The sequence below is a fragment of the Tiliqua scincoides genome, chromosome 5 (assembly GCF_035046505.1).
Source record: "Tiliqua scincoides isolate rTilSci1 chromosome 5, rTilSci1.hap2, whole genome shotgun sequence".
Lineage (NCBI taxonomy): Eukaryota > Metazoa > Chordata > Lepidosauria > Squamata > Scincidae > Tiliqua > Tiliqua scincoides.
In genome coordinates this window covers 142410707-142434515 of record NC_089825.1, presented here as the reverse complement: position 1 = coordinate 142434515, position 23809 = coordinate 142410707, and the positions used below count along the sequence as shown (strand labels likewise).

Here is a 23809-nt window from a genome sequence, read left to right as displayed (position 1 = left end):
GATTATGTCCAAGAGGAACAGTTGGGAATAGAGAAGGAAGTCACATGAGTTTCTATAAAACAGTGGACATATCTCAAGGGGTTCATGCATAATGCTACGGGCGAAGGTACTCAAGCAATTCAGTCAGGTAACAACATTCTTTTTCCTTACTAAGTTCTCCTTGGTGTTCAGCTGGGGCCTCAACACAATAATGAAGAATTTGGGGAGAAAGATGAAACCCAACAATCCAGCACTAGAGACCAAGATGGAGAAGACCTCCACGGCCACCATGTATTTCCCCTTGGTGCTCAGGTAGGCTGGCACAAAGGACACCCAAACACTGCAAAAGACTAACATGCTGAAGGTGATCAGCTTGGCCTCATTGAAAGTATCAGGCAGACTTCTGGCCAAAAAAGCCACCACAAAACTGACAAGGGCCAGAAATCCCATGTAGCCCAGAACAGTGGAGAACATGAAGACTGAGCCTTCGTTGCACTGCACTATGATCTGACCTATCAGGGAGTGCGCGTCAAACTCTGGGAAGGGGGGAGACACTGCCAGCCACGCTGCACAGAGGCCAGTTTGAATCAGACAACACGCCACGATGACAGACATGGCCAAACTCTTCCCTAACCATTTTCTCATCCTGTTGGCTGGTCGGGTGGCCATGAAGGCCAGGACCACAGTGAGGGTTTTGGCCAACACTGAAGAAACAGCTCCTGTGAAAGTGATGGCAAACAAGGTCTGCCGGAGAATGCAGGATTCCTTTCTGGGCTGCCCAATGAACAGAAATGGGCAGAGGAAGCAACACAGCAGGGAGAACAGCAGGGCACAGGTGATGTTCCAGTTGTTGGCTTTGACAATGGGGGTGTTCCTGTGCCAAATGAAGCTCCACACGAGCACAAGTGTGATGGTGGAGAGCAGCAGAGCAGAAGAAGCCAGAGCGATTCCCAAGGGCTCTTCATAGGACAAAAAAGTGATGGCTTTGGGAATACAGTGATCCTGGTTCCCGCTTGGATGCTGGTCCTCTGGGCAGTCACTGCAATGATCTGCATCTAAGAGAAACATGCAGGGATTCAATATTTCAAAGTGTGTCTGTGTCACCTTAGGCTGTCTGGCAACAGTGCAGTGCGATCATATTATGAAGCATGTCAATTAATATATACAAAATAAATCACTCAAATTTTTCCTTACATCCATCACTGTATGTAACACAATCAGGTATCCTTTCAATGCTAACCTTTAGTAAAACTGGCATCAGGCTTTACCCAAAGGTCAGCTGTGCTGTGCCTAGGAAGTGTGTGCTGTCATGGGGGGCAAACAGCCGGCCAGCAGGTTCAAGGATTAGATACTGGTGCATGTTGCTGCCACCAGGATCCACCTCCTCTCTTCCCTGGCCTGACCCCACCCCATCCACAACATGCCCCCACTTCTGAACCGGCATCTGCAGCAATGTGGTTCCGGATCTGCAACTGCTTTGAAGCAGATGCTTGGTTTGGCCCAGTGGTGGCACCAGCTTCACGCCATCACTGGGCCTTTTACAACAGTAGACCCTTGCCCCACTGTCATAACAGTCCCATAGGACTGGGCCATACGTTCTGCTGATTTGCTGCTTTACTGACTGCATCAGTATGATGAATTGAGGATTGGGCCCTCAGGGTCCAATCCTAAAGGTTCATAGCACGGGTGCTGAGCTCCAGTGCTGGCACTGGGTGTTGTAAACATGTCATAAAGCACATTTACGGCACCCTTGGAGTAGGTGGTTCTGGATGAAGAATGCCATGTGACTGCGTGGAAATAAATGGGACCACCAGGCAGTGGTATAGCCTATCAGTTTTGGGATGGTGATCTGAGCAGGGGAAGCGGGGAAGGGGAAAGAGATGCGGTGGGAGGGGTGTGGGAGTGGCAGAGGCCTCCTCCGCAAGATTATATCCTTTGTGTCCGACCTAAGAGCTTGACATATAGGTTCTCACATCTGTGCCAGCAAAATAGCTGGTGCAAATATGAGAAGCCCCATAGCGGGACCTGAGACATTCCTCAGGGGAAGGGGACAATAGTTCCTTGATGCCACAGTTCCTCTGAGTGCTGGGAAAGAAAAGATTGGGCTGGAAGACCTTTGAGCAGCTCATTTCCACAAACTTCTGCAACACCGATTGGATGGAGCATCACCTTCTTCACTTACCCAGCTGGCTGGAAATCCTCCCTTCAGAACACTGAGCGCAGTCATAGCAACAGATCTGCTCCCCCTGGCGTACCACCTTTGTCTGTCCAGGATGGCAGCTCTCAGTACATGTCGATCGGGGTGGCATCTTCAAAAAACCCCAAAGGAGAAATGGTTAGCATGGAAATCAACTGTTTTCTCATTGCTGTGATGTTTGGTTTTGTTTGTTGTCCACGAGAATACAGTTATGACACACAGCTCATGAGCTCTTCTGACCTCTTATAGGTATCAATTTACTTCTATACAGGCGTGCGCCGCTTAACAACACTTCACTTCATGACTGATCGCATATATGATGATGGTCAAAGCACAATGAAGGTGCTCGTAAGCAGGCAATCGCATCTCCCGTAGCCTGCAGCAGAGTGTCTGTCTACACAACAGAGAGGCCCTTAATGCAAAGAAGAGGCCATCTGTCTCCAGTAGCCTGTGCAGCCAGCTAGTGTCTGGCAGGGCGTGTCTGTTTCCACAACAAAGGCAATAGATTGGACTGAATGTTCACTGAATGACCTAATCACATAACAGGGATCAGGGAATGTATCCCTGTCTTTAAGTGGCGCACACCTGTATTTACCTAAGGCCTTTCTCATCAGATATTACTCAAGACGGTTTACATAGGTGGGCTGTCCTAGTTAGTTCCAATGAGGGTCTTTACAATATTGTTGTATATATAGAATCCTTCAGCCTCCAGATGTTTTCCTTTAGTTCCTTTACATACCACCTCTTCTCATCACCTTAATCAATTCAGCCTGAATATTCATAGGAAGAGATGGACAAACAAGAGGACAAAAGAGCATGGATAACATATGCCTGCACATGTGAGAGTTTGGCAAATATAATAATAATAATAATAATAATAATAATAATAATAATAATAACAACAACAACAACAACAACAACAACAACAACAACAACAACTTTATTTTTACCCTGCCTTTCTCCCCGAAGGGACTCAAGTCTTCATCATTCGCAGCTCCTCAGTGAACCAAGGAGCCACTCCGAATCTGCGATGTGGCGGAGGTCGCTCTGGAGCAATCTCATCCACTGCCCTGGTCATTTCCCCATTCCAAAGGTCAACCAGGGCCTCAGATGAGATGCTAGTCTTGGCAGTGGGAAGATCCCCCAGAGCCCTCAGGAAACCTTCAGGATCCATTAGCCTCCGGGGGCGGACCATAGAAAACGGTCCCCTGCCTCTGCGGAGGTAGGAAGTCGCAACAAGCCTAAACCTTACTAGGAAGTGATCTGTCCATGACAACGAAGTGATCTGTCATGATCATCTTGATCTCCTCTACATCCAGATCACTACCCCCGTGCCCAGCTGTAAACACCAGGTCCAGCACGTGTCCTGCAGTATGTGTTGGGGCCAAGATTTTCTGGGACAGGCCCATGGTTGTCATGGAGGCCATGAAATCCTGAGCCGCACCTGCTGCAGGGGCCTCGGTATGAACATTGAAGTCCCCCTGCACTAGTAGACGGGGGGGGGCCTCCAATGCTTCTCCCAAGATCACCCCAGTCAGCTCAGGCAGGGAGACTGTTGGGCAGCAGGGCGGGTGGTACACCAATAGAATCCCAATCCTGTCCGGCCCTCTCAACACAACATACAGGCACTCGAACCCATCAAACTGCTGGACAGGGCACCTGGCAAGGGAGATGGACTCACGATAGACCATTGCAACTCCTCCTCCCCGTCCCTGCAATCTTGGCTGCTGCAACACCTGGAAACCTGATGGACAAAGTTCGGAGAGATTAACTCCTCCCGCCATGTCCAACCAGGTCTCCGTAATACGTACCAGGTCGGCTTTCTCATCCAGGATTAAATCCCGGTTATCCATGGTTATTCATGCTTATCCATGGTTATTCATCCTAGTCTACAAGCACAAACATTATAACAAGTCAGTCAAATTTGTAAGTGTTACACTTGCATCACTGTTATGATCATCATAGAAGGCTGGCAGATCCAGAGTAAATCCCAGTGAATGCCATAGGGCTTGCTTCAGAGTAAGTGCATCATGTACAGGAATATGCATTCCCAGGCATCTGCTGAAGAGTAATTCTGGGTTCTTCTACAACTATGGAATTATAGCTCAGAAAATGCATCCAGATCCTTCCCACCTGATCAAACTTCTGTTTCCACACAATGGCGCTTCCATTAACGGCAAACTCTTCTCCTTCAGGAGCCCAGGGGTCCATCTTTCCTACCTTGACTCTACGGAAAGAGTGATTGAGGAACGTGACTATGTTGACGATATCAAAACCTGTTGCCAGTTCCCCATTTTCAAAGAATATTTCTTCGCCTGCGTTATTGTTGAAGCGAACGTTTCTCAGAAAGTGGTGAAGCTGATTGGAGGACAAGAAAAATAAAACACTGGGTTCAATTGTGGAGCAGGAGTTCTTTTGAGATCACTGGAATCTGCCAACTTGGCCTTCTGGCAATGCAGAGACTGTGATTATATAAGCAGATGCATGGCTAGGTCATTGGACACCCGGGGCCCATACATTTTTCACACACACACACACACACACACACACACACAGACGTATACAACAAAATTATTTTCAGTTGGAGTCATGACTTGAAATAAATAATATTCATGGTCAGAAAATAAAGGCATTGAACATTTCCCCACAAGCAAGGGGTCAAAGTCTCTGCACCTAGTACTCTGTGATATCCTGCCCCTGCACCTGGAGGTTCAATGTAGCCAGAATGGTTAATAACCACGGATAGACCTGTAGTCCACCATTAATGTTTGGAACCCACTTTTAAAGTCATCTAAGGCAGTCAACAACAACACACAAAGTCCCCAATGCCCCACATTAACTAGCAACCCCTTCCTCCTAGTCAACAAGCTGCAGGAATTCCGTGTGACCTGAAAGACCTTGCATGCCAGCAAAACCCATGAGAACATTTCTTTATCTGTGATTATTATAAACTTTGCATAGTAAAACTTTCTCAGAGCTATTCTCACCCCCTCCTCCTATTCCCAGTCCCCATTTGCACCAGAATTCACAATTCATTTAATAAGCCCCAATAGGAATCCTTCAGTCTATTGCTCCTCTACTCATCTCCGTCCTTCCAAGATAAGAAACTTTCCATCCCCAATGTTATCCCCTCCCCCACATGTCCCCCTCTTTGTCATCCTGTCCCCACAAGATTCTGGCGTCCACTAACTTAAAAGTGACAATCTAACTTCAACTCAGTCAGTGACTAACACCACCCAAAAGTCCCACTAGTGTCATGACTAGGGTTAGTGTCACCCCCATTAACTTTATTTATTTATTTTACTATACAAAATTCCAGGTCAACCAACAAATCAGTAACCAACAAAGAAAAAGTGGCAAACGTGATGACACACACAAAAGAATAGGAGTGCTAGTGTGAGTTCTCATCCATGGAAATTAGAGCTGACTCAGACTAACACTTATTGGTTCCATGATGTTTTATTACACCTCACTTGTTCTTGGAACAATTCGGGCACAATCCTAACCAACTGTCCAGCACTGACCTAACTGCAATGCAGCCCCAAGGTAAGGTAACAAACATGCCCATATGTTGAAGAGGCCCCTTTGACTGCCTCCCCACTGCAGGATGCCATACACACTGCATTGGTACAGCTAAGTCAGTGCTGGAAAGTTGGTTAGGATTGCACCCCAAGTCTCATTGGTTAGTTTTGAGTTAAAGAAATCCACTTTTTGTTTTACACAAAACAGTTGTGTTTTCCTTTTCTGGTTATTTGGCTAGAATGTTTGACAGAAAACAGACAACACGGTTTGTTTCAGTACATTTTACATTAAGTTACCTATCAAAGGATATATATCATGATGGCATGATTCAAAAACGCAAAAATATCCACAGTTTAGGCCACTCATATTATCACCGTCCCTGAGTGTGTCACATGGTACTACCTGCCTCCCTTGAGCTAAACCACTGTAGACATACTAATATTGTGACATTCAGTTCAGAGGTAATCAGCATAGTAGCAGAACTGAGGGACAGCCTGTCTCAACTGGGTTCCTCACTGTTAAGAATGAGCTTAAAAACTGTTAATACATGGTTGACGTTGCGGGCAATTAACAACCCAATCCTAGCCACACTTTCCTGGAAGTAAGCCCCATTGACTCTAAAGGGACTTACTGCTGAGTAAACATGCATTGGATTGGGCTGCCAGTCCTTTTCCAAATAGAAAAGACTTGGGCTTAGACAAACTAAAGTGAAAATATTGGCTCACTTCTCGCTCAGTCCAGTTGCATTGCAAGAGTGGATCCAAGTCCATCCGTGACCATACATAGTAGAGGCTTCCAGGAAACTCCTACCTGCCATGGCTGAACAGCCCAAATATCCCCTGTGCCTCCAGTTCCCTTCCATTTATGCTTGGATATTGAAGAGTACATGGAATGGAGAGCATGTGCTACGGCATGAGCGGCATTGTAGATATTGTAGCTCTCACCAGACATTTTCATTTCAAATATAGAACTAGGGAGACTGCTCAGCTTCTCCTTCCCAGTGCATTTACTTGCATTTGGTGGATATAAGTTAAATGTGGGGAATGAACACAGAAATGCAGCTGACCAGAAATCATACAAGTAAGAAAACACAGACCGATACGGATTTATGGCCTTAAGGAAGTTTTCATATCTTGGCACATCCTTTGTGTGCAGTTCGAACGACAAGGTACCATTGAAGGATTTGGGTGTGAAAAAAAGTGGGTTTAATACAGTTGCAAAATCCCACTGAGATGTCATGATCCATACTTTTTCTGTTGGGTCTTGCTGACCAATTTCATAAAATATTAGAATCATTCGCAAACTTTCCATACATCGTGAATCTCCATGAACAACAGTCACGTTGCTTTTGGATGCAGAGAGAGTAGATCCTATACCAAATAGATGATCTTTAAAGGGTTTGTTATCATTCAAGTACACCTTTGCTTCCAAAATAGCCTTCGTAAAAGCCACACAAATGTTGTTCTGGAGGAACCTGGGAATGAGAGTCCTCAGAAATGTTTCTCCAGTGTCATTGTCTGAAACGAGGACACCAATCCAGTTCCATTTGAAATATCTAATCAGTCGAACAATCCCAGTGCACTGAGATCTTGCATTTGGGACCATCTGGTAGAGAGAAGGGAACTGAGTTCTGTCACTCAGTGCAGAGTCAAAGAAGTCATAATTGAGCTAAGGGGAAAGACAAGGAGCTTTTTAGGGCAGACAAACATCTGATTTTTCCTAAATAAAAAGGTCCTCTCTCAAATGCCTGGCAGGTGATATAGTAGAGTTTTTGTACTTGATCCTGTAAGAAAAATTTGGAAGTCTCTGTTTTCTGGGGTGTAGTGTTTTGGGCAGGATGACCAAGAGGCTTAGGATAATTCATTCAGGCTCCAATTCTGTCCACACTTTCCTGGGAGTAAGCTCCATTTACTATCCTGGGACTTACTTCTGAGTAGACAGGCATAGGCTTGGGCTCTCAGGACCCAATCCTGTCCAACTTTCTAGCTTTAATTCAGCTGTCAATGTGTTATGCACTGCATCCTGCAGTGTGGGGCATTCATGAAGGCCTCCTCAAGGGACGGTATTGGAGAAAATATTTTACCCACATAGATTTGCTACTAATTCAGTACAAATTATTCCCTCCTTAAAGTGGTTTTTGAAGAACTTAATCAGGTTTTGACAATTTCACACAAAACTTGATTAACATTTGATTCCAACTATGTGCTAAATGGACAGAGAAGAGTCTTCTGTCTTCACTTGTTGTAGCCCAGATTGTCTGCTCTCCTAGCAATCCTAGTGGCTGTACCTCTCTCTAGATTAGGGAACACACATACCTGTGGGATCCTGTAGATATTTAAGATGTGAGGCATCAGCTTCCAGTTTTGAGGAATGAGCCCCCCAATGATGACAATGAACTCCTTTTTCTTGCTACAGATGTAATTAAGGGGATGTCCCTGATGTGTGAAAAGGAGACGCATAGTTCCTAAACAGGATCCCCTGGCATTGTTATCATTTTCAATTGATAATATAATCAATGTCTTATTTGTCAAGAGGTTGACATCTTTCTCGATTTCGAACCTGGCAAACATCATGGCAAAGAGACGCTGAAAGTACTTTGGAATTATTCTGAAATGAGACAATCATGTAGTCTTAAGCTCTGGTTCATATTCCATATGGTGAATGGGAATGCTCCATGCTCTTTGCATGTGCTCTTTGCATGTGCTTACTTGTGCTTAAAATCAAGTTGATTGGCCCTCATGCCCCTCTGCTTTTATGAACTTTCCAGCTCCTGCTATGCCCAGTTACAGGCAAAGAATTTCCAGTAACATCTTTCAATAACCCAACAAGAAAGCGAGGTGGGAAATAATATAGCCCTATCACACTAGTTCCTTCTGAACAAAAGTCTGAAGGGATCTGGTCACCTGGCCTGCTGGATGTGTCCACTCATATTCCCATAGTTTATGGGTGGTTGAACAGGATGACAAGTTTCTTCTCCTGGAACAAGCCAATGAGGAAAGTGGAGCCTCAGTTCCCCAACTCCTGAGAAGGGAAGGCTGGCTTGAGAGGTAACGTGTTTTGTTTCTGTCACGGAACATCCCTTTGCTCGTACCTTGATGACCTTCAAGGGTAGAAAGAGACAAACAAATCCCCTTATATTGCAGGGATTGTTTCATTCAAAACTGGTTTTGTTTTATTTTGGGGTGCTCTAAGAGAATTTCCTGCTTACAGGCAGGGGTTTGGACTAGATGATCTATTAGGTCCTTTCCAACTCTAAGATTGTATTATTCTTTACTTTGCCACCATATGCATGTCTCCTCATTGTGTTCAATGCGGCTTAATTCCAGGTCAATGTGAATAGCCACGCAGCCCTAAGGCCTAATCCTATGGCACCTTCTGTTGATGGAGCAGGTGTTCCATCACTGGAATCCCTCTCCACTACAGAAGCAGTGACAGTGCATTCAATGGAGCCACCAGCGTGAATGGCTGGCAACCATGTGTGTGCACCACCAGAAACCTCAAGCTCTTCCTAGAGCATGCAGTGTGCACCTCCACCTTTTAGAGTGGCAGGAGATGGGATTGGACAGTCTGTGTCTCTAATCAAGTATCCATTTTGCCTCTATTGATTTATTTCCTTCTACATTTTAAACTCCTCCGGCTTTTAAGAAACCAGCTTTGTTGCTGACATAGATCTGAGTAGCTCCAAGCGACTGCATTCGACCCAGTCTGGGGGCTTAGCCTACTGGCACCACCACTGTCACTGAGGCTCACCCTCAACATGCCTCCCAGCCTGATCCTTCCTCAGAGCACCTACTCTCCTGACCCACCTGCTCTGGAATGGGATCTGCACTCCTTCCACGTTCAGGGGCCTCCAGCCATTTGTGCAGTCAGCACAAGGCGCGGATCACACTGGGCCAGTAGTCTTGGCAAATTAGCCTCATGATTCCTGCAACTCTTCAAACTCCTGTAGCAGATATAGATAGAGCACCTTCGGCAAGCCTGGCCAGTGACTCACTAAGCCTCTCTAGCTTCTTCGCACATTTGCAGCCAAGTTGATGACACAATTAGCACCTCCATCATGTTCTCCTTGACATGTCTGAGTCCAGGACTCTTGTCTAGGTTGGAATCATTTAAGGGGGAGGCCTGAGATCAGCCCCAAGCATTCAACAAATGATATGAACACGTGGTCAGTGTTTATGGGATTGCAGCCCTAGCAACTGTTTATGATTTTGCCGAGTTGCATGAGTGAGTAGTGAATACACTGCAGTGATTTTCAACCCCTGTGAGTGGCACATTGGTGTGCCATGCACGGTCTGCATGTGTGCCGTGGATGTTTGGGAGGGTCATTTATTAGGCCATTGGGTGATGTGAGCACTCTGACTGGCAGCTGGGTGTGCCTTGTTCAGGAACCCATGGTGAGTCTTTACAATTTTACACCCCTGTCAGTATGCCATGAGCTGAAAAAGATTGAAAATATCCGATACACTCTATTGCTTTGTATTTTGACTCCACATTTCTGCTACTGCATTATTATCCCCACAATAAATGCGATGCATTGTTACATAGTCAGCATTGTGTCCCATAGTTTTTGTGTGTCAGTCCACAAACTTGTGCCATTGACCACCATAATCAAACCTGCAGGCCTATTAGCTTTCCTCCATGTGTGGTCATGTTCCACATGTCTTTAAAAGCACACCCACTAGCAAAACCACTTTAGAGCACCGGCTGCAGCTCACATAACCAAAAGTTCTGTTCCTTCTTACAAACAAGCTTCTCTGCACAAGGATAATGATCAGGGCACATCGAAAGAGTTCTAGCCTAGTGTTAATAATAACAATAACAATAATAACAATAGCAATATTTATTTTGTGTCCATCTTGACCTTCCAGTTCTCTAGTTGCTGGGGTCTTTTTGCATATGTGAACTTGAACTTCATGCCACCACTACTGCTCCTATTGCCACCAGTCCCAAAGTATGTAATCCCGAGTAATTTTTCTACGTATGTTTCCAACACTGAGTTTAAATCCAAACCACAACCCAACTTACTTTCCTTCCAGGGAAGACACATCTGGAGCTTCTTTAAAAGAGAGATCTTTCTTGTCAACAAGTATGAAAGAGGAAAAGACACCAATAGTTACATCTGGAGACCGATAGCTGATCTTCTGTGAACCCACCCCCCTGTAGTGGCAGTTGTTGCTGACAATGTAAGGCAGCTGCAGCAGTAGCAGCAGCACTGTTGACCGTCTGAACAGCAGCATGTCTGAACCTCAGCCCCACAGCATTCAACCAATTTCCAGTGACTTCCACACACTGGGCAGTATGAACACAATCATTAGTCACGAGCAGAAATGACCGTAGAGGGGCTGAGCGAATCCCCACTGCCAAGTCCCTCCCTTGAAATCTTCATAGTCAAGCAGTAGATAACACAGCTGTCTACACAGAATATCCCAGAGCTACGTGGTGTAGCTGGCTTTTCCAAAGCTGAAGTGCATATTTTATCCTCAGCTCCCGAGTGGAGTCAGCTGTTGTTGTTATGAGTTTTGAAGGTGGCTTCAGATTATCCCTGGGACTTCTCTAATGGAAGGCAATGATTTAGATAATTGCCAGGCAGATGATCGCATTAAGAAACTTTTTCAGATGCCTGTAAGGCTGAAGGAGCTGTGCACATGTGTGTGTGAGTTTGTGTCAACAGCCCAACACATGTAGGACCCAGTGTTTGCTGATGGGTGCATGGATGGTGATCAACAGGTGGAGGAGTTTAACCGTCCAATCCAGAGTCCAGCACCCTGAGGAGCAGCAGCACTAAAATGGTGACCGCTGCATCGTGAGTGCACCAGGCAGCTGCTGGTGGCTCCTTGAGGGAAGGGGATACTCATTCCCTTCCCCCAGGTAGGAGAGCAGGTCCCAGAATGGGGCTACTCAAGTCTGCACCGGAGAAACGGCCAGCACAGAGTTGAAATGCCCCAGGAGGCCTGACGCAGAGTTCTGGACCCAGTGGAGCAGAACTCTGCCTGTCCCATCCCACTCCCTGCTACACTTTCAGGGATTCATGAGCACCATGAGTGGCTGCCATCTGCCCCCTGCCCATTTTGTTTGTCTGTCCCTCCCACCCCATTGCCTTTTGCACTCCGCTTCTTTTCTGGCTGTTCACTGGTAATTCAGCAATGGGCTTGGGACTAGCTGGTTGCTCTGCGAGGGCCTGGTCATAATTCTTAATCACCATCTAAATTGGTTTGTGATGGTGGTTATTTTGCCTACCCCAGACTGACTGTGGAGTGGGTTTTGGGTCTTGATATAGGTATTTAACGTCCTGGTCACTGGCGTTAGAAGTGCAGGGTGGGCAGGCAGAAGACATTCTGGGTGTCCAGTCTAAGTCAGCAAGGATGAGGGGTGAACCAGAACTGCTCCCATGATGCCTGACCGGCTCGAGGAGGCCGGCTGGCAAGCCCCTTGCCCAAACTGGTGGGCCTTGCAGGGGTGACCTGCAAGGCATAGCAGTTCTGCTGACTTACCCTCTTCGGGCAACATTGAGAGGCGGGCTTCATAACATTTGAGTTACGCCTGGAGTCGGGTGGATGCACTATGAGACCGGGGAACCAAGACGGCTAGGGACATTTCCCCCGTTTAGGGACGGGTTTTTTGCCCTGTTGCAATATTTTGTATTCAATAAAGTGGCCCATTTTAATTCCATACCTGATTTCAGCTGTCTTTATTTGGGGAATGCGTGGTAATGTGAAATTAGATTCAGCCTGAAATGTCACATAGCACGATCCACCATTTAGCACAGCCAGGCCACTGCCACAAGTAGTAAGTGACCACAGCTACATGGTAGTGGCCTCCTGAACAGCCCTGGCACCAATACATTGGTACTGGGAGTGGGCTGGGGTGGGCAGAACAGAGAGTGGGAGGAACAAGGTGGAGACAGAGTCAGGGGGTATGTTTTTTGAGACCAGGAAAGGGGCAGTGTTGATTACAATAGCACCACTGATATCCTATCCCCCTTTCTGGCCTCAATCCACTTTTCCAGGTCCACTCAGGCTTGAGCAAGCAAAATTGATGGAACAGGTCAGAGGAGACCCATAATGTTAGCAGAGGCTTACCAGGCAAGGGAACAAATGGTCCCTTACGTAGAGGAGATCTCCAGGATTATCCCTCCCCTCCACCAGATGCAATAGGTGCTTTGGTGGTGCAGCTGGAGTAGTGGGGTGGGAATGTAGATAGGATTGGACTGTAAGTTATTTCACAATGAAATGAGACACAAAAGCTTCACCTTTCTTCAAATCAATCCAACATAGTCAAATTTCCTGACAAATTCAAACTCAGCAGTTTCTCAATTTTTTCTTTGTAATTCCTTTGTTGGAAAATAGTAGCTCTCAGGTCCACGGCTGAGGTCAGTGGAAGTGATGACACTGGACCTGTGCTGAATTATTTTCAACTTACCACAGTAGAGTAGAAATGAGCAAGTTCAATTGGATATTTTTTAATGAAAGTCATTTTGATTGTGCAGTTATTCACCTTTTTGATGCAGTCTGGCACTACATACCCACTGGCTGCTGCTTTTTTCTGCCGAGTGAATTAGGGATACAACACACCTAGTGCAGTCCGTGTAAACTGCCCTAGCAGCCTTGGCCAAAACCAGACAACACAACCAACAAAGCCATTTATTTTTTTCCACACTCAAACTCCTTAAGTGGTATTTATTCCAATTTTGCCATTATCCAGGCCCCTGCTGAACTCCAAGTTCCTTGCATGAGGTCTCTCTATATTTCACATTGGCTTTCATGGAGTGGTAGAAAATGCTACAGAAAACATGACTGTGTCTGTCAGCCTCTGGCCCTGTTAGCAAACGCTGTACTGCTTATTATCCTGATAGCTCCAGGAAAGAGGATAGTGAGCTACGATATTTTATTGTCTCTTGCAGACAGCTGTATTGTCTTGGAACTTAGTTTCCTTCATGGGCATTTAAATGTGCAGCTTTTTAGGTTGAGAAGATGCTGATGAACTCCCATGATGATACCAGCACTGGCAACGCTTCAAGCCCAAATGTGTTTTTTGAGAACAGGAAAGGCAGTACTGATGACAGTAGCCCCATTTTATCCTATCCCCCTTTCTGGCCTCAATCCACTTTTTCAGGTCCACTTACACTTGAGTGAGCAAACTTGATAGGTCAGAGTAGACCCATAATGTTTGCAAAGGCTTACCCCCATGCAAGAAAACGAATGTTCCCTTTCCTAGAGGAGACCTCCAGGATTATTTACCCCCCCCCCACAGGATGTAGTAGGTACTTTGATGGTGCAGCTGCATCAGTGGAATGGGAACATAGATAGAATGGGACTGTAAGTTATTTCACAATGAAATGAGACAGAAAAGCTTCACCTTTCTTCAAACCAAATCCACTGTGGTCAAAATTCCTGACAAATTCTAATTCAGCAGTTTCTCAATTTTTTCTTTTTAATTCCTTAGTTGGAAAACAGTGACTCTCAGGGCCACAGTCGAGGTCTGGGGAAGGGATGACACTGGACCTGTGCTGAATTATTTTCAACTTACCACTGTAGAGTAGAAATTAGCAATTCCAATAAGTGGTGTTGCTAGGGGGTGCAGGCGGTGCGGGTCGCACCGGGTGATGTGCACGGGGGGGGTGATACACTAAAATTGCGGTGGTTAGGAGTAACCCCAACATATTATATACCATTGGATGTGGAATTTTGAGCAGAATGCAATGCAATAAACCAGAGTGAAATATCTCCTTTCTATCAAAAGTTATGACCAATAAACCAGATAACAAAAAATGCATGGATCTCTATGGAAAGTGAGTTGCATCGCATGTTTACTCGTGAGTATGCAAACCTGTCTTAGTCCGTTGGAAAGGGCAGGCTGAGAGGAATCCAAGGACACCAGAACAGTCCTGATTCAATGAATGCAGCCCCCAAAAATACCTGAAAAGGACGTCCTTCCCTCCAAGCAGATGAATGTATTGAGCCCTATGGAAAGCAAAACTAAGCCTCACTGTCGCGTTTACTCACAAGTAAGCAAACATGCCTTGGCTGGTATGGAAGATCGGGTGAAGGAGAGTGCAAGGCTACCAGAATGGTCCTGAGCCTATGCACCAGGAGCTAAACAAGTGCTCCAGAAGGCAGCTTCCCCTCTCCACTGAAAAGGATCCAAAAAACCAGAGGCTTCAGCTGATGAGGCTGGCTCTTGCTTATTTAATCATTTGTTTTACTTTAATTATTTGTAGTTATTTATTTTAATTTGCCTGATGATGTCACTTCCACCATGACATCACTTCTGCTGGGCCTTGGGACAGATTGTCATTCTAACAAGTGGGTCCCTGTGCTAAACATTTGAGAACTGCTGTAATAAGGTATTAGTAAATTGACACCCGGGGGTGTGGGGGTGTGACACCACTAGTGACTAAAATCGCAGTTTGGAGGAATAATACCATCATAGTATATCAATCAATGTGTAATTTCTTGCAGAATGCGTTCTATCTTTGTTCTATCTAAAGGTACAGCCAAAAAACCAGGAGTGATGGTACAACACCACGCCCACCACCGGGGGTGTTGCCCCGCCCACTGCATGGGGGGATGACACGCTGCCATCCCGCACCAGGTAACACAAACCTTAGTGATGCCACTGATTCCAATTGGATTTTTTTTTAAATGAAAGCCATTTTGATTGTGTAGATATTCATCTTTTTGATGCTGTCTGGCACTACAGTACCCATTGGCTGCTGCTTTTTTCTGCTGAGTGAATTAGGGATACAAAGCACCCAGTGCAGCCCATGTAAACTGCCCTGGCAGCCTTGGCCAAAACCAGACAACACAACCAACACATTCATTTAATTTTTTCCACACTCAAACTCCTTAAGTGGCATTTAATCCAATTTTGCCATTATCCAGGCCCCTGCTGAATCCCACATTCCTTGCCTAAGGTCTCTCCATATTCCACATTGGCTTTCATGGAGTGGTAGAAAATAGAGAAAACATGACTATCTGTCAGCCTCTGGCCCTGTTAGCAAATACTGTGCTGCTTATTATCGACTCCTGGTAGATCCAGGATATAGTGAACTATGATACATGATTGCCTCGTACAGGCAGCTGTATCATCTTGAAACTCAGTTTTCTCCTGGGCAGTTTCCTTCACAGGTGTGTGACGTCCATGGCTGGCAGAGACCCCGCCCCTTTGGGTGTGCCCAAGCACGGGGGGCTTACCCGGACGATGCGCGTCGGTCGTCGGCGAAAAGAAGACCGTGAGGCAGATATAGTGGATTTATACAGCCGGTTTACTCGTGTTAAGTTCTTCACACTCATGGGGCCTGTTACGTCACAGGCCCCTTTGTTTTACATAGACTGGTGGCGTCGGCGCATACCCGGCCCGTTCCCCACGTCGGCCTGACCCCTTGGGGCTTCAGGCCTGGCTCTCCCGCTGCTGTCTGTCGGCCAGGGGTATGGGTTCCCGAGAACTGCAGTACCTTGGCTGGGGGTCTGCTCAGCTGTCCTCAGGAGGGCCCCTTGTACCTCCGGTCTTGCCCCTCGAATCCCTGGCCTCCAATGGGGTTTGTTGAGAGGGGGTCCTGGCTGTTGTAGACTCGCCTCTCTGATTTCTACCCCAGGACCCCAGGCATGACTAGGGTCTGGAGGCTCCCAGCCCCTGGCCCTTCTCTCCAGGGCTGAGGTCTGCCGAGTTCCCTGAGGAGCCCCAGTTGTCTGGATGAGGCCGGGGTGGCTACCCCCTTTCGCCTTCTCTGGGATCCCTCTCCCGACTGGAGAGGAGCGACCTCTCCCTTCGCCTCCCAGCCTCCTTATGAAGCTCCCCTTGTTCTGCTCCAGCCCCGCCCTTTCCACCCACGTGCCTGCTGACTGCTCCCAGGAGGCAACAGGGCCTGCTCCCTGGGAAGGGACTTGGCTGGGGTCCCAGTCCTGATAGTAGTCCTGTTTTACTCCAGAGGAGGCCCTTACCCCTGAGGAGGACCCTGCTCCAGGTTGATTCCAAGCCACCTGGGCTGGGCCTAGGTGACAAGGTGTTTAAATGTTTTTTAGCTTTTTAGGTTGTGAAGATGTTGATGGGTTCCCATGAAGACACCAGCATTGGTAACCCTTCATGCCCAAATGGCAATGATGGCCATGACAGAGAAACCAAGGCCAATGAAGAAGCAAGAGACCCATGGAACTTGACTTGCCAGAGTGTTTTGGATTGGAGAGACCCATGGAACTTGACTTGCCAGACAGTCAGTGTTTTGGGACGACAATCAATTTTTAAAACCAGAAGCCAGTGGACATGGAGCAAAGTTCAACAGCACCAGAATGGGTGACATGTTGGAATTGTGCTTTAGAACTGAAAGATGAGACAATTGTTGATCCCCTTAGTGTGGCTCCCCAAGAATTAGAGACGGGTGCAGGACCCTTTTGGCCAAAACCAATGGTAAATATACACGCTTTACAATAAGTGCTTATGACATAGAAGGGTGGTGGGAAGTGTGCTTATAACCGGGGGGGGGGGTTTGTGAATATTTGTGCTTATGGTTTAACTATACATTTTTATAAGCAGAGGTTGGAGGAAATGGAGCGCAGGATGACAGCGCCAGAATGGGTGACATACTGGAGTCGTGCTTTAGAACTGGAAGGAGAAGAAGAAGCAAGCATCCTCCCACTTGTTGGGGACCACACAGCGGCTGGAAGCCGAGGATTAGAGGGGGATGCAGGGCCCGGTCGCCTCATTTCACCAGTAAATATATGGAGGTAGAAGTTTGGGGCAATGTATTGGGGCCTGCTATTCCATCGTGTATACTGTGTGTTGAGAACATTTTTCTTTGTCTAGACAGATGAGCTGGTTAGAAGTGTTCAAAATCTGTCTATTGGGGAGCTTCTAGGACAACCCTGCAAAGGCCTGTTCCTTGAATGACTTGTTGTGGCAAAAGGAGAAGAATCACCTGTAAATAAAAATGTTTTACAACAGACACTTGTGTCCATATGTGTGCTAGTCAACAACACGGCAGATCAAATTTTAAAGAACATATATTATTCACCAGGGTCAGTCAGGAGCTACGGAGGGGTGAACCTACTCTACCAGGAGGATAAAAAGCAAAGTAAATCACTGACCAGAAAACAAGTTAGCACATGGCTTTCAGAACACAATGCTTACACACTGCACAAATAGGCATGAGTCCATTTTAAAAGAAACAAAACTATTGTCTCGGGAGTGGATGCTCAATGGCAGGCAGATTTAGTGGACATGCAGCAGTTTTCTAAGTACAACAATGGTCACAAGTATATCTTAACGGTGGTGGACATACTGTCTAAATATGCATGGGCTAGGAGCCTAGAAGATAAATCAGGAAGGCAGGTTTCTGGGGCTTTTCAACATATCTTCAAACAGGGAAGAATACCTCGCAAGTTACAGACTGATTCTGGTAAAGAGTTCCTGAACAAGCCTGTAAGGGAGCTACTAAAAAAGCACAACGTCCACCACTTTGTTACCAACAATGAAGTCAAAGCTGCAGTTGTGGAGCATTTTAACAGGACTCTGAAAACAAGAATGTGGAGATTTTTTACAGCTACGAACACATTCAGATATATTGAAGTGCTTCCACAGCTTATAAGGTGTTATAACCATTCTTTCCACAGAACAATCAAGACACGGCCTGTGAATGTTAACAAATCCAACACACTATCTGTCTGGAGAACAGTTTATGGAGACAGGGTACACAGAAAAAAAAGCAGCTCCCTTGTTCAGAAAAGGAGATCACGTACGAGTCTCCAAGCTCAAGGGGGTTTTCGAAAAAGGTTATGAACAGAGTTTTACCACAAAGGTTTTCATAGTTGACCAAGCCCACCACAAAGCAAAAAGGCCTGTATTCAGGTTAAAAGATTATGCAGGGGACCCAATTGTTGGGACATTCTACCCTGAAGAATTACAAAAGGTGAAGAACAAGGACCAGGTTTACAGGATTGAAAAAGTTCTAGCTACGAAGGGGCAGGGTAACAAAAAGCAACACTTGGTGAAATGGTTAGGCTGGCCTGTCAAATTCAACAATTGGGTTGTGGGTGCAGATCTGCGTGAACCTGCATAGGTGAGAAAATGGGGGGAAATGGATTTTATATCACTCTACCTAGCAATGCATGCTCTAAGGTATTTCCTCAGAACACCAGCACCTCTTTCACCACACAGCTGGCATAACCCCTGGAACTGCCGGGGGACTGGGAAGTTGGATTAGCAGAGATACAGTACCCGCACAGCTGGAATACAAACACAGGATGCAACATTTGAAATTTCTAATGGGGTGAAGAAGTGGGTGATTTTTCTACCAAGGGGCTATTACGCATCCATACCTGAGCTGCTGGATCACATGAACAACACCATGTGGGCCCACGAGGCCCCCCGGGAATGGTTCCGCACTATGACACCATGGCTAGGAAGGTCAGGCTTAAACCCCCTTTACTTACACATTTCTAGAAAATGGTGAGCTGGCCTATATATTAGGGCTGTTCCCTGGCAACCCCGTCAAGAGAGTACATTTCACTGCAGATATAACAGCAGGGTTTACCACTTTGTACATCTACTCAGATATTGTAGCACATCAGATCGTGGGAAACTATTATATTTGGCCCATAGTTGCCTGGCAATAGCTGGCAAGCATTTGGCACCCTATATAGGAGTTCCTTTGTAGGTTCAATATTACTTTATTGGCCCATGATTTCACTGCAGTAGCCAGCAAGCACTCAGCAAAGTATAAGGGACTACATTAACAAGTGAAATAAGCTTTTACTGGCCCATATTTGCCTGGCAGGGGCCAGCGAGCATTCAGAACCCTCTCTGGGGCTACATTTGCAGGTGCATTTATTTGCCCGTGTTTGTCTGGCAGTAGCTGCTGGGCATTCAGCACCCTATCTGGGGCTACATTTACAAGGGAAGTAGGCCCTTTAGTGGCCAATGGTTGCCTGGCAGTAGCTGGTGGGCATTCAGCACCCTGTATGGGTCTACATTTGTAAATGAAGAAGGCCTTTATTGGTCCATGGTTGCATGGCAATAGCCAGCAAGCTTTCAGCACCCTATTTGCAAGTGAAGTAGGCTTTACTGCCCATAGTTGCCTGGCAATAGCCAGCAAGTATTCAGCACCCTATATGGGACTACATTTGTTAGTGAAGTAGGCATTTACTAGCATATAGTTGCCCAGCGGTAGCTGGCGAGCATTCAGCACCCTATATGGGGCTATGTTTGCAAGTGAAAATGGTATTTATTGGCCAATGTTTGCCAGGCAGTGGCTGGTGGGCATTCAGTACCCTATATGTAGCAAAATTTGCAAGTAAAATAGGTCTTCATTGGTCCGTGTTTGCCTGGCAGTAACCAGAGAGTTTCATTCCCCTATATGGGGCTACACTTACAAGTGATGTCCTTCAGTTGCCAATGGTTGCCAGGAAGTAGCTGGCGGGCATTTAGCACTCTTTATAGGAGTAGGTTTTTGTGAGTGAAAGAGGACTTCATTGGCCCCTGGTTACCTGGCAGTGGCTGGCAAGCATTCAGCACACTGTATGGGCTACATTTGCAAGTGAAGTAGGCCCTCATTGCCCAGTGTTTGCCTTGCAGTGGCTGGTTGGTATTCAGCACCCTACATGGGTGGGCTGCATTCATTCAGAATTGGGGCAGCATCTGTTGCAGCAGTATTAGCCTTTTACCAGTGCATCGGCCAGTGGAGGTTGGTCGCTTATAAGTTCTACCCAAGTAAGTACTAGGCCAATAGGCTATGTGCCGGCCTGGCCTGCAGATGAACAGTACCTGGTGTGATAGGTACCACTAAGTGAGTGTTTGGGTGCCCGGTGTGATGGGCGTCCCATGTGGGGGCCGTGGCTGCGGCCTGATCAGGGACGGGTGTGATAGTTCCTAGTTCTTTTGCCCAGTGTGATGGACACTTAAGGTGTACTGTTACAGGTCTTAGGTTACAGATTCAGGTTACTTACACTCCTTTCTGTATTTTCAAGTCATTGCTGAGTGTTCCCCACCTGTATCCGCATCATTCTTATGTTCTTCTGTTCTTATGTTCTTATTGGACACTCCATTGTGCTTTGGGTGAGGAAGAGGGCATTGGCCTTGGAATTTGGCACCCAGCTCGACTTGGGCGACATGGCGGAGATGTAGTGGGCTTCCAAGAGATGTATGCTCTGGGGCCAGCTATTCCCTTTGCTGTGTGAACTTTCTGGATTCCAGGACACCTGCTCAGGTACTGTTAATACACTTTAGTGAGAATGACCTGCACCAGAGGACCTCGTTGTCCTTCAGGCTACTGGTCTGTAGGGATCTTGCTCTGACTCACAGCTGGCTATCAGGAATTGTCATAATTTGGTCAGACATGTTCCCCAGAAGGGTCTGGCTTGGGGCTCTCTTGTACCCTCTTGTAGTTGACATCTCCAGGCACAAGATCTATGCATACCTAAGGTGGATAATGTCTAGACAGGGTGGAACCTCGTCTTCCACCCTGAGATCATGTTCTCACAGAGTACATCTATCTATGACTGGGGCCGATATTTTTCTGTTTCATCTGCAGCAGGGTCTGCGGAACCTGTAGGGTTTTTACTTGGGGTGGTGGGGCTTAAGCGCTAGGTTACCCCCCCCCCCCGTGTGGCAGGTGGCGTGCTGGCTGGGTAGCCAGGAGCGGGGACTGGCATACATGCTGAGGTTAGTAACGCCAAGGGGTAAGCCAGAACTGCTCTGACAACATTTGCCCGGGTTGATGAGGCTGGCTGGCGAGCCCCTTGGCTGGTTCGAGCAAAGGCTTACACAAGGTTTTCCAGTGTGGGTCTGTGCTGGCCGGCTGCCTTGACCCTTTGGGGTTGGCCGTGATAGGATAACTCAGTCCTCGATTGAGTGACACCTTGAGCCAGGATGTGATGCCCTACTGGGGTCAGGGGGAGGTAGATGGCCAGTGCCATTTTCCCCAAGCTATTAGATGCCAGCATGCTGGGGGACTTCAAATAAATTTCTCCCTGCTGCAGGTTTGTTGTTTATTAATAAAAATTTACATCATTCCAAGCCTGTGTCTCATGTGCTTCTTTCAGGTGTGCCAGTGTAAAACACTGATCAGACTGGTGACTGCTTAAGACATACTAGATTATTTTCCAACTATGATGAAGACACAACTTGTCCGTAGGATTACATAGAGACGGAGAGGGGGGAGGTGTGTGATGAACTGGGAACATTAGTTAGTGCTGTAGATTTTTGTGTCTTACTAGCTGCTCTCTGGTATTTAGGTTAGGTCTCACAACATTAATATAACACTTGGGGAGAAAAATGCATCCTAGTAGCCCAGCACTGGAAGCCAAGATGGAGAAGATCTCCACTGCCGCCATATATTTCCCCCTGGTGCTCAGATATACTGGGCCAAAGGACACCCAAACACTGCAAAAGACCAACATGCTGAAGGTGATCAACTTGGCCAGATTTCACTGGCATAGATCAGAATAGCCCCGTAAAGGGTGGCTGGTGCGTGACATGGGGTAAGGGGATAGATATTTGTTTTCTCCAAGTTGCACCACAGCCACCTCCTCACCCGCACTGGATACAGCCCATGCCAGTTGGCCTGCCTGCTCCAGCACAGGTGAGGACTGGGCTGCCTGGGCTTTGTGATATGGTTCTCAGGAAAGGATTACCAATGATCTAATTCAGTTATCTGCAAATGCAAGTCCCAGAACCTCAATTATTCCCCCCCCCCAAAAAAAAGCAGTTTATACAGGTGAGATTTAGGAGCAGAGCAACAAGAAGGGGTTTGGGGGTGTTTGCTAAAACCTTTTCTGTGCACATTGCTGCCAGTGGTTTTTCTGTTTTTCATGGCTCATTTATAACAGAGATGGAGATATGCAAGAGGAAAACACCTGCTTTGCAAGAGCCTTCCAACCCCAGTGGAATCCTCCCTTTAAACTGACGGCCCAATCCTAAGCGTGCAGAGCACCAGTGCAGCAGCTGGTGCTGGGTGTTGCAAACCTAGTGCCACAAATGTTCTCTTACACTGAGGAGACCTCCAGCCTGCTCAAACCCAGCACTGGGTACAGTGTGGGCTGCGTGTCCTGAAGCTATGGATGATCGCACGTACCTGTGGAATCTTGTAGATACTTAAGATGTGAGGTCTCTTCCCACTAAATTGATGGCCCAATCCTAAGTGTGCAGAGCACCAGTGCAGCAGCAAATATTTTTCTGGAGGAGCCTCGGTCTCAGTGTTCGGTGAAAATGTTCTCCATTGTCGTCATCTGGTATGAAAAGGCCAATCCAATTCCATCCAAAATGATTAAGCAATTGAACAATTCCAGCATACTGAAGGCTTTTGTTTGGAATCTTCCAGGTGAAAAGGGGGAACTGAATTTTATCATTCAACATGGGGTCAAAAGCACCATAGCTCAGCTCAGGAAGACAAATTTTTTTAAAGCAAGAAATGTATTCCTTCATTATTAAACAGTGTTTTTCTTCTTACATTCAGAGAAAACACTACTCCAACAGATGGACCCTTCAAAAACATGCTATTGGAGCAGAGAGCACTGATACACACATAAAATTATACCATGGAGTGAATGCTAAGCAACTATGAGAGGAATTGCGTTGACTCTTGTCTGACTCATGGCTTAAAGTACAGTGGGCTCATGCTCTGTAATGAGGTGAAGCAAACCGTACTAGAATTATAAGGCCATGGCCCTGTCATTCCAAGAAGCCCACAGAATTTGTAATGACAGCAGCTTCTGCTGAGTAGTCCTGTCAACTTCCACACTTGGAGAGGGTACAGGTAGGGTTCTGGAAGCAGATCTCCACTTCTCTCATTGAAGGTGCACACCTGTGAAGAAACATGCCTATGAAGACACATACCTGTGGGATGTTGTAGGCATTCAAGATGTTGGCCATCTGCACGGAGTTTTGAGAAGTGAGCCCACCAATCGCAGCCATTAAGTTCTTCCCCCTGACACAGTTGTAATTGGAAAGTTTCACTTTGCTGAAGAGGAGTTCCAGAGTGTTCCAAGTGGTTCTTCTTGAATTAAAAGAATCGTCCAACATCTGGTGTCCTAGCGTGGCATTGGGCATCGGCTTGGCATTCTTGTTGATCTCATTGATGGCAAAGAGAAATGCAAGGGCATGCTGGTAGTATTTAGGTATGAA

The 23809-nt window shown here is 46.6% G+C and overlaps 1 protein-coding gene across 1 annotated transcript; it reads right to left on the bottom strand.

Moving 5' to 3' along the window:
- Window positions 1-123: 123 nt before the first annotated feature.
- On the bottom strand, window positions 124-23557 carry LOC136654012 (vomeronasal type-2 receptor 26-like). Its single transcript, XM_066630875.1, has 3 exons — window positions 23522-23557; window positions 2162-2276; window positions 124-1034 (listed from the first exon to the last, which is right to left on the bottom strand). The coding sequence occupies exons 1-3, from the start codon at window positions 23555-23557 to the stop codon at window positions 124-126; spliced, it is 1062 nt and encodes a 353-aa protein (XP_066486972.1).
- Window positions 23558-23809: the final 252 nt, after the last annotated feature.